Source organism: Oncorhynchus mykiss, chromosome 18 (assembly GCF_013265735.2).
Source record: "Oncorhynchus mykiss isolate Arlee chromosome 18, USDA_OmykA_1.1, whole genome shotgun sequence".
Taxonomy (NCBI): Eukaryota; Metazoa; Chordata; class Actinopteri; order Salmoniformes; family Salmonidae; genus Oncorhynchus; species Oncorhynchus mykiss.
Genome location: NC_048582.1, coordinates 29,833,019 through 29,847,144, shown reverse-complemented (window position 1 = coordinate 29,847,144; position 14,126 = coordinate 29,833,019). Strand labels below are relative to the sequence as shown.

At 45.3% G+C, this 14,126-nt stretch overlaps 1 protein-coding gene across 3 annotated transcripts in view; it reads left to right on the top strand.

The window, feature by feature from the left end:
* The first annotated feature begins 5,545 nt into the window (after positions 1-5,545).
* The window catches only part of LOC110495975 (neural cell adhesion molecule 2), a 427,423-nt gene continuing 418,842 nt past the window's right edge, over positions 5,546-14,126 (top strand). For 2 of the 3 annotated variants that reach the window (XM_021571546.2, XM_021571547.2), the window contains exon 1: positions 5,546-6,043. In XM_021571546.2, the coding sequence (XP_021427221.1) occupies positions 6,001-6,043 (43 nt within the window). In that variant the 5' untranslated portion in view covers positions 5,546-6,000. The remainder of the gene's footprint in view (positions 6,044-14,126) is intronic. The other variant, XM_021571545.2, reaches the window with a different exon arrangement.

Genomic DNA, 14,126 nt, shown 5'->3' with positions numbered 1-14,126 from the left:
AAACAAACAACACCTTTCTCTCTATTATTCAATTAATATCAACGTTTTCATTTTAAAAGTTTACTTTTTATCAGTAAGTCATCAGTAAGTAGCATGATGAGTTCCTCAAAGACTCCATCTCAGCACACATAGAGCACAAACATCCCCAGCCCTATCCTCATCCAGCCTCACATATCCTGAATGACCTGTCTCCAACCTAAATTCTCCAATCTCTCATGTCTTTTCAGTCATCCCAGAAGACTGATGTTGAAGACCCCATGTTTTTCTAATAACATGTTGATGGCCCTCAAACTGAGCTCCATTTGGATGGCAGGCCGGAGGCAGACACAGATCCTTCTCTTACCTATAGAGCGAAGGGGATCGGGACTCGGGAGTGGATCCGTGGACCGTCGCCTCTCGTTGATGTAAACGTTCTGGGAAATCAGTGAAAGGAATGTCCTTCCCAACATGGCTAACGAGGGTGTCATGTTCATTGAGTCTCTCCTTCACTTTTGGTCTTTCAAAAATGTAGGTGCATGACGCTTCTGCAAGCTGTCACTGGGGTTGAATGTCACAGTCAAAGGACTGGGCTGCGTGCGTAAACTGAAGAATTATCTTTGTGTTTAGTCATTCCTGCATGCCAGAGGTTAAATACGAAACAGGTGTTGGAAGTATAAAAGAAGCCTTTTGTTTGACCAGCTGAAGTTTGTTTATACAGATCATTCTCATTAACATAGGAAATCTATTTTGCGATAGAGACCAGTCTCAGTTGATCCTTCAAAGCTCCCCACTGGGCACACACTGGTTGAATCCATGTTGTTTCCAAGATATTTCAATTAAATTACATTGAACCAAAGTGAAATAGACGTTGAATTGACATCTGTGCCCAGTGGGTGCAAATCATTTCTTAATCAATATTGGTCAAACTGTCAGAAGGTACAAAGCAGAGTTCAACAGTGTATGGCCTCCTGACTTGGCTTTATTCGGTTAAATATTGTGAGTTAAGGGGGTGTGTCACAATATCTATCAATTTAACCACGTTTGCAGTAACATATTTGTATACAATGATCAATTTCATATATGGGAGACCTTAGACATATGTTAAAACATGGTTGTGCTTTGTTATACCTCGGGTAGGGGTATCTCAAAGACTAAAGCCCTTTTTGAGGATTGGCCACTAGCCTATTTTTGTGGACCCCAGGAATAGTAGCTGCTGCTTCTGCAAAAGCTAATAGGGATCCAAATAAATAACATAGTTGATTCTAAGAATGCCTTGAAGATACATACACTCACCCAAGTGGATATAAATACCACAGAGTTACTAACATCGTGAGGCCCAATATTGCGAGACTTCCTTCAATGCTTGCAAAGCAGACTAGACCGGGGGTTTGCGGTTTGAGAAGTCAATGATAGAAGTAAAATTATTCCTTAAGTTGTTAATTTTCTCGAAGTCTAAAGGCGCAACCTAGATTCGAGCCAATGTCTTCAGTAGCTAGACATGTTATTACTCCAACCTCGTCTAAGTGACAAACGTACACGTTTTCATTTTAGTCGAAAACAACTTTATATTAAAGGAGTGCCTTCAACTGACGGCCTGCACATGCACAGTTTGGAGTGAGACAACCCTTTGACCCGATTAATTGTTTCTACGCATGAGCTTAGCTAGCCAACATTAGCATGACATCGCCTACAAGCATGATCGGGGATTTCTATTAGAGAAGTAGTTTCTACGTATTTTCATACTAAACCATCTTTGTAAATACTGTTCTTTATTCTTGCAGTTCATGACAGAAAGATCCCAGGCACTGAAGGGCCTTGGTGTGTACACTGCTCTTTTCATTTAGCCCACGCCTGAAAGTTATAACCTCAATGGCACTGCTGAAGTGGGCCACATGACACTGAGAGCAATAGGGAACAGCTGTTGTGATGTGTTACCACGGAGAACCTGGTCTCTGACTCCGGGCTGCCATTGTAACAGCAGTCTTCATGTATCACTTGTGTAGTTGACCTGTGCCACTATACAATATGTCATCATCACCAAATGTTCTCTTGTTAATCACTATTCGCAACAAGGTGTTATATTAGTGTGTTGTGAATTTTCTGGCACCACACACACATGCATGCAAATGAACACACACAAACACACATACTCACACACGCGTAACACACACAGTTTCACCCTACACAAGCTTCCATTTACACACACACACACACACACACACACACACACACACTGTATCACAAAACAGGTTGCCGGGGCAACAACCGAGTTTCTGGAGGGACACTGTTGATGAGCCAGTGAACAGGTCCCTTGTGATGATGGTGGCTGTGGAGATCTGGTTACCATACTATCGTCCTTCTAGTCGCTCTAGAAAACATCAAGGCACTGCTTCGACTTCTTCCAAGGCAGATCCCCATGAGGGGAAACAACGCAGCGTATGTGTTTGGTCACCAAAACACATTGTCTGTTTCCCAAATGGCACCCTTGATAGTGCACTACGTTTGACCGGAGACCATGGGGCCCTGGTCGAAAGTAGTGCACAAAATAGGAAATACTTAGGAGACACTCATTGAGTGCATCTAATTGGAGCGAACAGGAGGGGCAGCCCAGCAATAGTGTGGGCTAATAGAACTAGATGTCAGGTAAATAAAGGAGGTGTTTATTTTCCAAAAGCTTGAAGCCGTGGTGGATTATATATTTGAGGATGTGTCAGGCATACTGAATTTTAGACTTGATTTGGCTTGTTCCTTTCAGCTCCTAATGGAGCAAAGGGCCTCAACGGTGCATCCTTAAAGAACTCTGTTCTGGGCGGTTTTCTTGACCCCATTCTGAGTGGTTTTTAGGGCACATGTTTACTGTCTGATTGACATCCCCTCGGTCGTCATCGCTAGACTAAAACAAGGGTGATAATGTGATTGCACAGTTTAATTTATGGATATATTTGATCCAATCATCACTAAGCCATCTGCTTGCATGAAGAGTAGTGATCAGATCTACTTTTTTTGCATATGCTACCTTTGGCTGACACAGCCTGCTTATGCCAGTGTGCACCATCTGAATGACTTTGCTCTGGCAGTGTGTTGGGACCATCAGGTTGCTCTCTTAAGCTACTGGATTGATTAGACATAAACCAGAATGGCTTAGGTGTTTTGACTAGTGATGCTGCAAGGGTGTGTTGCTGAATGAGCGTTGCTGCTGCAGTGTCATAGACCAGCCATACTGTAGTGAGTGGAGCTGTCTATGGTGCTGAAATGGATGCTCTTCAGTCACACTCGTGTCCCTAATAGTGGCACAAGGTGTCAGAGGAGTCCATTTTTATATAATCTCCCCGCCTCGCGACCCCCACCACCAGACAGACCCCAGTTCTCCATATTCTATTACAGTATGATAAAGTAGCGATATAGCCCATCTATAATTTACCCCAAACAACTACCTCTTCTCCTACTGTATTTATTTATTTTTCTCCTTTGCACACCATTATTTATATATCTACTTTGCACATTCTTCCACTGCAAATCTACCATTCCAGTGTTTTACTTGCTATAGGGTATTTACTTCGCCACCATGGCCTTTTTTTTGCTTTTACCTCCCTTATCTCACCTCATTTGCTCACATTGTATATAGACTTATTTTTCTATTGTATTATTGACTGTATGTTTGTTTTACTCCATGTGTAACTCTGTGTTGTCGTATGTGTCGAACTGCTTTTCTTTATCTTGGCCAGGTCTCAGTTGTAAATGAGAACTTGGTCTCAACTTGCCTACCTGGTTAAATAAAGGTGAAATAAAAAAGTAAAATAAAAGTATCTAGAAGAAAACGGCTCAGGCACAACATAAAGCTAGCATGACAAAGTTGCTATTCTTGCTCAACTTCTGCTACATTTCTTTGAAAGCATGTTCCAACCCAGACATTTAAAGAGACAACATGAACTTAAAAAATGGCCTCTTTCCCAGAGTACAAAGACAATAAAAGAATGTTTTCACAGTGCGATCCTGGTGCATAAATGTCAGTGGAGTTAATGGATGTCACGGTTATTCCTTTGAGACAAGAGGCAAAATGCCTGTGTTTCGTGTCTCTTTTCTACATCATATTGTTAGAGGGCAGAGATAGATTTTATATTCTTCTGGGCTGAATGGCTTTGAACTTTAACAGCTCAATGGGGAAAAGGAGCAACACAATTACCAACCTTTTAAAGAGTGATTTAGCCTTAAACACCATGATAGTGGCAGTGGTTAAGTCACATACCTCTCATTTTCGAGGCCGAAACCACAACCACTTGTTCTGAGGAGAATGGTGAAGTGTGTCAAATGCTTTGATATTGTTATTGTCACACATCTCAAATAGCATATTGATACCGCCTAAATGAAGTGAGGAATCTGCTGACTTACATGATGTCACTTTCACACCTTTCCTCAGTTACATTTGTGCTTATATTACCGTTGAACGTGTCTTGGGTTGTTAGCGTGCACTGCCAGACGAAAGAACTACAATAGACTGGTGTAGAATGCATAAATGAATTGATCATGACTACCTGTGCATGTGGGAGAGGGAGAGAGAGTGTTTGTGGTGTAGGAGGGGGCACGAGGCATGTGTGGTCACTATCCTATGAATTTCAGACTCCAATGTCAATCGTATCCACATATATTATATATACAAAAGTATGTGGACACGCCTTCAAATTAGTGGATTTAGCTGTTTCAGCCACACCTGTTGCACATAGCCATGCAATCGCCATAGACAAACATTGGCAGTAGAATAGCTTTAATGAAGAGCTCAGTGACATTCAATGTGGCACCATCATAGGACGCCACCTTTCCCACAAGTCAATTTGTCAAATTTAGTGCCAACTGTAAAGTTTGGTGGAAGAGGAATAATGGTCTGTGGCTGTTTTTCATGGTTCGGGCTAGGCCCCTTAGTTGGAGAGAATGGAAACCTTAACGCTACAGCGTGCAATGACATTTTAGATTATTCTGTGCTTCCAACTTTGGGGCAGCAGTTTGGGGAAGGCCCTTTCCTGTTTCAGCATGACAATGCCCAAGTGCACAAAGTGAGGTCCATACAGAAATGGTTTGTCGAGATTGGTGTGGAAGAACTTGACTGAGAGCCCTGACCTCAACCCCATTGAACACCTTTGGGATGAATTGGACGCAGACTGCGAGCCAGGCCTAATCACCCAACATCAGTGCCGACCTCACTAATGCTCTTGTGGCTGAATGTGACTGCAGCAATGTTCCAACATATTCCAACATCTAGGAAAGCTGTCTAAGAAGAGTGGAGGCTGTTATAGCAGCAAAGGGGGGACCAACTGTATATTAATGCCCATGATTTTGGAATGAGATGTTGGATGTATCATGCAGATTTAGTTTGGATAGCGTACCGCAAGTGAGTTACTCGGTGTGTGCCAAGAAACAAAATGCAAAAAATTTTAATAAAGAAGTATCTTTTTTTCCAGCTGAATATGCATATAATTTGTACAAACATACAGCAAAGCCATTCGCTGTTCTCGTGTGTGCGCGCGCGTGACAGAGAGCGAGGCGATAGGGAGAAGAGACCTGCAGTCCGAACAGTGCTCTCCACAACCCGTAAATAATGAAACAGTTCATGTCACACGGATTTCTTCGATAGGATGTAACACTGCAAGTTGCACAGTCCTGCCTGCATCCATCATCCGTTAGTTCGACTCCCGAACAAATTATTGAACTATTATAAACTATACTTTTGATAAACAATAATTGGAGGGATTTGGACCTTTAAACGAAAGTCCTTTTTCTCTCGAGGGGTATAGTGAGTGATGTATAAATGCGGACTGCTCAGTGGAGTCAGGCAACGAAGGAGTAAAAAGTAAGTGCGAGCTGGGGAGCGAGCGGGGGAGCGCGCGCCAGAGAGGGAGCGAGAGAACGCCAGCGGACCTCAAGACCGAGGGCGAAAGGAGTGTCGCGGTTCCTGCTATAATAACAGCTACTAAAAACCTCCACTAACAGCGAACGCTGGAAGCGGTCCATCAGCCAAACCTGCTCAAAATGATTATCCAACTCCTATGGTTTCTTGTCTGCGGCAGTCAAGGTAGGGAGACATGTCTCTTGGCGTTGTGGACTTCGTGGATGGATAAGTTGCCCTATTCGCCCGCTCTTGTCCATATATCCCTATCGGCGGGAACAATTATGTTAGGGAGATTTGGGAGAAGGAGACCGTAGAGCGCGAGCAAGAGAGAGAGAGGGGCGGATTGTTTGACCGCTGGTGTTTTGTAGTTTCAGCACGTCTGATTGGAATGCTTGCTTTTTGAAAAGGGGATTATCAAGACCCCGTTGACATCATTGAACTGTTCTGGTGTTATTCCGCCATTGAATGTGACATCCATCGATTGGTAGAGAGTGGCTATATCTGGTCTTTTTTTTTTTCTTCATCAGTAGGAGAGAAATAATTGTGGATAGATGCATGTGGCTGTGGAACGACAACAATAGGCTGTGCTTTGTTTAGTTTTTTGTTTCTCAAGGAGAGCAACAAATCACAAAAAAACAATGTTATGATGTGGGTGATTGCCTAGGGAAAACAGAAGGTGTCATTGGCATGCAGTTGGAACTGTCCTGATTATTTGGCTTTATTTTGTTAACACACAGCGCATCATAACACAACAACCTCAGGGCCAGCTATTTAAATTCAAACTGTTTATTCTTTGTTTGATAAATAACTAAGCTTTTGTGGAACAATTCAAAGGCATCATTACCCTCAGGTGTTTAGCGTTTAAATTTCATTCATTTTTATCCTAGGCTTTCGAATGGGTGAACGGGACACGGCGCAGAATTTACATTCTTCGGTGACAGTGTATCGATGATTTAACAAGAAAGAACTGAGTAGGTATAGACGAGCTGTAGCTAGTTTAGTTTAGGGTGAAAATGTAACCCCAAAATTGCGCAGGTGGACATATATGAATGGTGGGAAGGATTGCTCACCCCTGAGAGGGATTTCATGTCACTGGCGCAGCAATGGACACAGAGTAAACCCGGTTTCATTATCGTGCTTGTTTTTTTTAGTGTCTAAAGGTACCTCTGAAGTTAGCAGTCAATTGCGGGCAGTCAAGCACTAGAAATGGAAAGGGGATGACTTGTTTGTCCGAATTCGTTTTTTAGGTGGAACGGCAGGTGGGGGTAGAGCGCTGCAAATTAATATTCAAATCAAATCAATCAAATCAAATTTTATTTGTCACATACACATGGTTAGCAGATGTTAATGCGAGTGTAGCGAAATGCTTGTGCTTCTAGTTCCGACAATGCAGTAATAACCAACAAGTAATCTAACTAACAATTCCAAAACTACTGTCTTGTACACAGTTGTAAGGGGATAAAGAATATGTACATAAGGATATATGAATGAGTGATGGTACAGAGCAGCATAGGCAAGATACAGTAGATGGTATCGAGTACAGTATGTACAAATGAGATGAGTATGTAAACAAAGTGGCATAGTTTAAAGTGGCTAGTGATACATGTATTACATAAGGATACAGTCGATGATATAGAGTACAGTATATACGTATGCATATGAGATGAATAATGTAGGGTAAGTAACATTATATAAGGTAGCATTGTTTAAAGTGGCTAGTGATATATTTACATCAGTCAGAAGATGTATGATTGCGATGTATGATTGTAAAATTAGGCTAGTGGCCATTTACCCACAGTAAATATCGGCCAAATATTCATTCGACCCGACTTCCGAATGAATATGTAGGTCGTGACCTGCAATACTTTTTTGCCACATTCAACATAAAAAACAACCAACCATTCCACTACTTGAGAATCCCCAGCATTATTCAGGCTGAGAGAACATTCCAGTTAGTCAATGGGTCTTGTTAGCATGCAAACTGCATCTGCTGAGTGCCTGCACCAAACTGTTGTAAAAATTGAAACTATTCACCCACCCAGCCCTGAATACCCTGCCAGTCATACAGGAAGGATACTGCCCTTGTGGCTGCAGCTTGCCCAGAAAGACCAGGTAGCTGTGCAACCTGGTCAGGCCCCAGAACGACAACCACTACTGGCTACTTCACCCTGGCTATCTCACCCTGTTAGGACACACTCATGTCCTGTCACCTCAAATACTTAGAATTAACCTTGCAGACTTAGTTTCAGTGGGGAAAATAGGGGAAATGTTAGCTCTACATATACGCTACTAGAGTGGCTGACTGTTGTATTACAGGTTGCTTTCCTGTAACTTGGTGACGCTACTATTTGCTGGTGTTGTAAAAAACATGAACACACATTGAAAAGCTAGTTGGCTTCAGCTATTCAAACATGAGGCATGGTAGAGCCTCTCATAGTGCTGGTTATGCCAAGAGTTGTATGAAACCCTTTTTAATACAGACAGAATAACACAATACAAAATAAACTAGGGACATTTATATCCAAGGTAAGTAATTATGTCGGCCATATTGGATTCGGAATAAGAATGATTTACAAAAAAGTCTCTCTGGCCATGAGTGGACACAATTCTGGAAAAAAGCCTTGTATACAAAATGCATATTTACAGTTTAAGTCGGAAGTTTACATACACCTCAGCCAAATACATTTAAACTCAGTTTTTCACAATTCCTGACGTTTAATCCTAGTAAAAATTCCCTGTTTTAGGTGAATTAGGATCACCACTTTATTTTAAGAATGTGAAATATCCAAATAATAGTAGAGTGATTTATTTCAGCTTTTATTTCTTTCATCACATTCCCAGTGGGTCAGAAGTCTACATACACTCAATTGGTATTTGGTAGCATTGCCGTTAAATTGTTTAACTTGGGCCAAACGTTTCATGGCAGCCTTCCACAAGCTTCCCACAATAAGTTGGGTGAATTTCGGCCCATTCCTCCTGACAGAGTTGGTGTAACTGAGTCAGGTTTGTAAGGCCTCCTTGCTCGCATGTGCTTTTTCAGTTCTGCCCACAAATTTTCTATGGGATTCAGGTCAGGGCTTTGTGATGGCCACTCCAATACCTTGACTTTGTTGTCCTTAAGCCATTTTGCCACAACTTTGGAAGTATGCTTGGGGTCATTGTACATTTGGAAGACCCATTTGCGACCAAGCTTTAACTGATATCTTGAGATGTTGCTACAATATATCCACCAAATTTTCTTGCCTCCTGATGGCATCTATTTTGTGAATTGCAGCAGTCCCCTCCTGCAGCAAAGCACCCCCACAACATGATGCTGCCACCCCCGTGCTTCACGGTTGGGATGGTGTTCTTCGGCTTGCAAGCCTTCCCCTTTTTCCTCCAAACATAACGATGGTCATCATGGCCAAACAGTTCCATTTTTGTTTCATTCATTCAGAACATAGGACATTTCTCCAAAAGTACGTTCTGTGTCTCCATGTGCTGTGGCAAACCGTAGTCTGGCTTTATTATGGCCGTTTTGGAGCAGTGGCATCTTCCTTGCTGAGCAGCCTTTCAGGTTATGTCGATATGGGACTCATTTTAATGTGGATATAGACACTTTTGTACCTGTTTCCTCCAGCAGCTTCACAAGGTCCTTTGCTGTTGTTCTGGGATTGATTTGCGCTTTCACACCAAAGTACGTTCATCTCTAGGAGACAGAACGCGTCTTCTTCCTGAGTGGTATGATGGCTGCGTGGTCCCATGGTGTTTATACTTGCGTACCATTGTTTGTACAGATGAACGTGGCACCTTCAGGCGTTTGATTTACCCATGATGTCAAGCAAAGAGGCACTGAGTTTGAAGTTAGGCCTTGAAATACATCCACAGGTACACCGCCAATTGACTCAAATGATGCCAATTGACTCAAATGATGTTAATTAGCCTGTCATGGCTTTAGAGGCTTCTGATATCAATTTCTGGAATTGTCCAAGCTATTTAGAGGCACAGTCAGCCTAGTGTATGTAAACTTCTGACCCACAGGAATTGTGATAGATTATTTCACTTATAACTCACTTTGTCTGTAAACTGTCATGTATTGTCATGTTGTGTCTTGTTTCTGTCCTTTCCCTTCACCCTGTCTCCCTCTGCTGGTCGTTATTAGGTTACCTTTTCTCCCCCTCTTTCCCCCAGCTGTTCCTTGTCTCCTCCTAACTACCTCGTCACCCCTTTTCCCACCTGTTCCCTTTTTCCCTCTGATTAGTCCTCTATATCTCTCTTTGTTTTTGCTCCTGTCTTTGTCAGATTCTTGTTTGTGTTATTCATGCCTGAACCAGACTATCGTCATGTTTGCTGCAACCTTGTCCTGTCCTGTCGGAATCTGCCGGTCCATCTGAGCCTACCTATGTTTTGTCATTAAAGAAGCTCTGTTTACGTTAATTCGCTTTTGGGTCCTCATTCACGCACCGTAACAGAAGAATCCGACCAAGAATGGACCCAGCGACTTCGGATCCTCTCCACTCAGCCGTCGAGATCCAGGGAGCGATGCTAGGCAGACACGAGCAGGAATTGTCTGCTGCTCGACATGCCGTTGAGACCCTGGCCACCCAAGTCTCCAACCTCACAGAACAGGTTCACCATCTCCGCCTCGATCCACCGGCCACTTCCAGGGCTTTCGAATCTCCGGAGCCCAGAATCAATAACCCGCCGTGTTACTCTGGGGAGCCCACTGAATGCCGCTCGTTCCTCACCCAGTGTGATATTGTGTTTTCTCTCCAACCCAACACTTACTCCAGGAGCACTGCTCGTATCGCCTACGTCATATCTCTCCTTACTGGACGGGCTCGTGAGTGGGGCACGGCAATCTGGGAGGCAAGGGCTGAGTGTACTAACCAGTATCAGGACTTTAAGGAGGAGATGATACGGGTTTTTGATCGATCTGTTTTTGGGGAGGAGGCTTCCAGGGCCCTGTCTTCCCTATGTCAAGGTAATCGATCCATAACAGACTACTCTATTGAGTTTCGCACTCTTGCTGCCTCCAGTGGCTGGAACGAGCCGGCTTTGCTCGCTCGTTTTCTGGAGGGTCTCCGCGCAGAGGTAAAGGATGAGATTCTCTCCCGGGAGGTTCCTTCCAGCGTGGATTCCTTGATTGAACTCGCTATTCGCATTGAGCGACGGGTTGATCTTCGTCACCGAGCTCGTGGAAAGGAGCTCGCGTTCTCCGTTGCCCCCCTCTCCGCATCACTACCATCTTCCTCTGCCGGCTCGGGTGCTGAGCCTATGCAGCTGGGAGGTATCCGCATCTCGACTAAGGAGAGGGAACGGAGAATCACCAACCGCCTCTGTCTCTATTGCGGTTCTGCTGGTCATTTTGTCACTTCATGTCCAGTAAAAGCCAGAGCTCATCAGTAAGCGGAGGGCTACTGGTGAGCGCTACTACTCCTGTCTCTCCTTCAAGATCCTGCACTACCTTGTCGGTCCATCTACGCTGGACCGGTTCGTCAGCTTCCTGCAGGGCCTTAATAGACTCTGGGGCGGAGGGCTGTTTTATGGACGAGACCTGGGCTCGGGAACATGACATTCCTCTCAGACAGTTAAGGGAGTCCACGGCCTTGTTCGCCCTGGATGGTAGTCCTCTCCCCAGGATTCAGCGTGAGACACTACCTTTAACCCTCACTGTTTCTGGTAATCATAGCGAAACCATTTATTTTTTAATTTTTCGTTCACCTTTTACACCTGTTGTTTTGGGCCATCCCTGGCTAGTTTGTCATAATCCTTCCATTAATTGGTCTAGTAATTCTATCCTCTCCTGGAACGTCTCTTGTCATGTGAAATGTTTAATGTCTGCTATCCCTCCTGTTTCCTCTGTCTCTTCTTCACAGGAGGAGCCTGGTGATTTGACAGGGGTGCCGGAGGAATATCACGATCTGCGCACGGTGTTCAGTCGGTCCAGGGCCACCTCTCTTCCTCCACACCGGTCGTATGATTGTAGTATTGATCTCCTTCCGGGAACCACTCCCCCCCGGGGTAGACTATACTCTCTGTCGGCTCCCGAACGTAAGGCTCTCGAAGATTATTTGTCTGTAGCTCTTGCCGCCGGTACCATAATCCCCTCCTCCTCTCCCGCCGGAGCGGGGTTTTTTTTTGTTAAGAAGAAGGACGGGTCCCTGCGCCCCTGCATAGATTATCGAGGGCTGAATGACATAACAGTGAAGAATCGTTATCCGCTTCCTCTTATGTCTTCAGCCTTCGAGATCCTGCAGGGAGCCAGGTTTTTCACTAAGTTGGACCTTCGTAACGCTTACCATCTCGTGCGCATCAAGGAGGGGGACGAGTGGAAGACGGCGTTTAACACTCCGTTAGGGCACTTTGAATACCGGGTTCTTCCTTTCGGCCTCGCTAACGCTCCAGCTGTCTTTCAGGCATTAGTCAATGATGTCCTGAGAGACATGCTGAACATCTTTGTTTTCGTTTACCTTGACGATATCCTGATTTTTTCACCGTCACTCCAGATTCATGTTCAGCACGTTCGACGTGTCCTCCAGCGCCTTTTAGAGAATTGTCTTTTTGTGAAGGCTGAGAAGTGCTCTTTTCATGCCTCCTCCGTCACATTTCTCGGTTCTGTTATTTCCGCTGAAGGCATTAAGATGGATCCCGCTAAGGTCCAAGCTGTCATTGATTGGCCCGTCCCTAAGTCACGCGTCGAGCTGCAGCGCTTTCTCGGCTTCGCGAACTTCTATCGTCGTTTCATCCGTAATTTCGGTCAGGTGGCAGCTCCTCTCACAGCCCTTACTTCTGTCAAGACGTGCTTTAAGTGGTCCGTTTCCGCCCAGGGAGCTTTTGATCTCCTCAAGAATCGTTTTACATCCGCACCTATCCTTGTTACACCTGACGTCACTAGACAGTTCGTTGTCGAGGTTGACGCGTCAGAGGTGGGCGTGGGAGCCATTCTTTCTCAGCGCTCCCTCTCTGACGACAAGGTCCACCCTTGCGCGTATTTTTCTCATCGCCTGTCGCCGTCGGAACGTAACTATGATGTGGGAAACCGCGAACTGCTCGCCATCCGCTTAGCCCTAGGCGAATGGCGACAGTGGTTGGAGGGGGCGACCGTTCCTTTTGTCGTTTGGACTGACCATAGGAACCTTGAGTACATCCGTTCTGCCAAACGACTTAATGCGCGTCAGGCGCGCTGGGCGCTGTTTTTCGCTCGTTTCGAGTTCGTGATTTCTTATCGTCCGGGCTCTAAGAACACCAAGCCTGATGCTTTATCTCGTCTCTTCAGTTCTTCAGTAGCCTCCACTGACCCCGAGGGGATTCTCCCTGAGGGGCGTGTTGTCGGGTTGACTGTCTGGGGAATTGAGAGGCAGGTAAAGCAAGCACTCACTCAAACTCCGTCGCCGCGCGCTTGTCCTAGGAACCTTCTTTTCGTTCCCGTTCCTACTCGTCTGGCCGTTCTTCAGTGGGCTCACTCTGCCAAGTTAGCCGGCCACCCTGGCGTTCGGGGTACGCTTGCTTCCATTCGCCAGCGTTTTTGGTGGCCCACCCGGGAGCATGACACGCGTCGCTTCGTGGATGCTTGTTCGGTCTGCGCGCAGACTAAGTCCGGTAACTCCCCTCCTGCCGGCCGTCTCAGGCCGCTTCCCATTCCCTCTCGACCGTGGTCTCACATCGCCTTAGATTTTGTCACCGGACTGCCTTCGTCAGCGGGGAAGACTGTTATTCTTACGGTTGTCGACAGGTTCTCTAAGGCGGCTCATTTTATTCCCCTTGCTAAGCTTCCTTCTGCTAAAGAGACGGCACAAATCATCATCGAGAATGTTTTCAGAATTCATGGCCTTCCGTCAGACGTCGTTTCGGACAGAGGTCCGCAATTCACGTCTCACTTTTGGAGGGAGTTTTGCCGTTTGATTGGGGCTTCCGTCAGTCTCTCTTCCGGCTTTCACCCCCAGTCTAACGGTCAAGCAGAACGGGCCAATCAGACTATTGGTCGCATCTTACGCAGTCTTTCTTTTCGCAACCCTGCGTCTTGGTCAGAACAGCTCCCCTGGGCAGAATACGCCCACAACTCGCTTCCTTCGTCTGCGACCGGGCTATCTCCTTTTCAGAGTAGCCTCGGGTACCAGCCTCCGCTGTTCTCATCTCAGTTCGCCGAGTCCAGCGTCCCCTCCGCTCAGGCTTTTGTCCAACGTTGCGAGCGCACCTGGAAGAGGGTCAGGTCTGCACTTTGCCGTTATAGGGCGCAGACTGTGAGAGCTGCTAATAAGCGTAGAACTAAGAGTCCTAGATATTG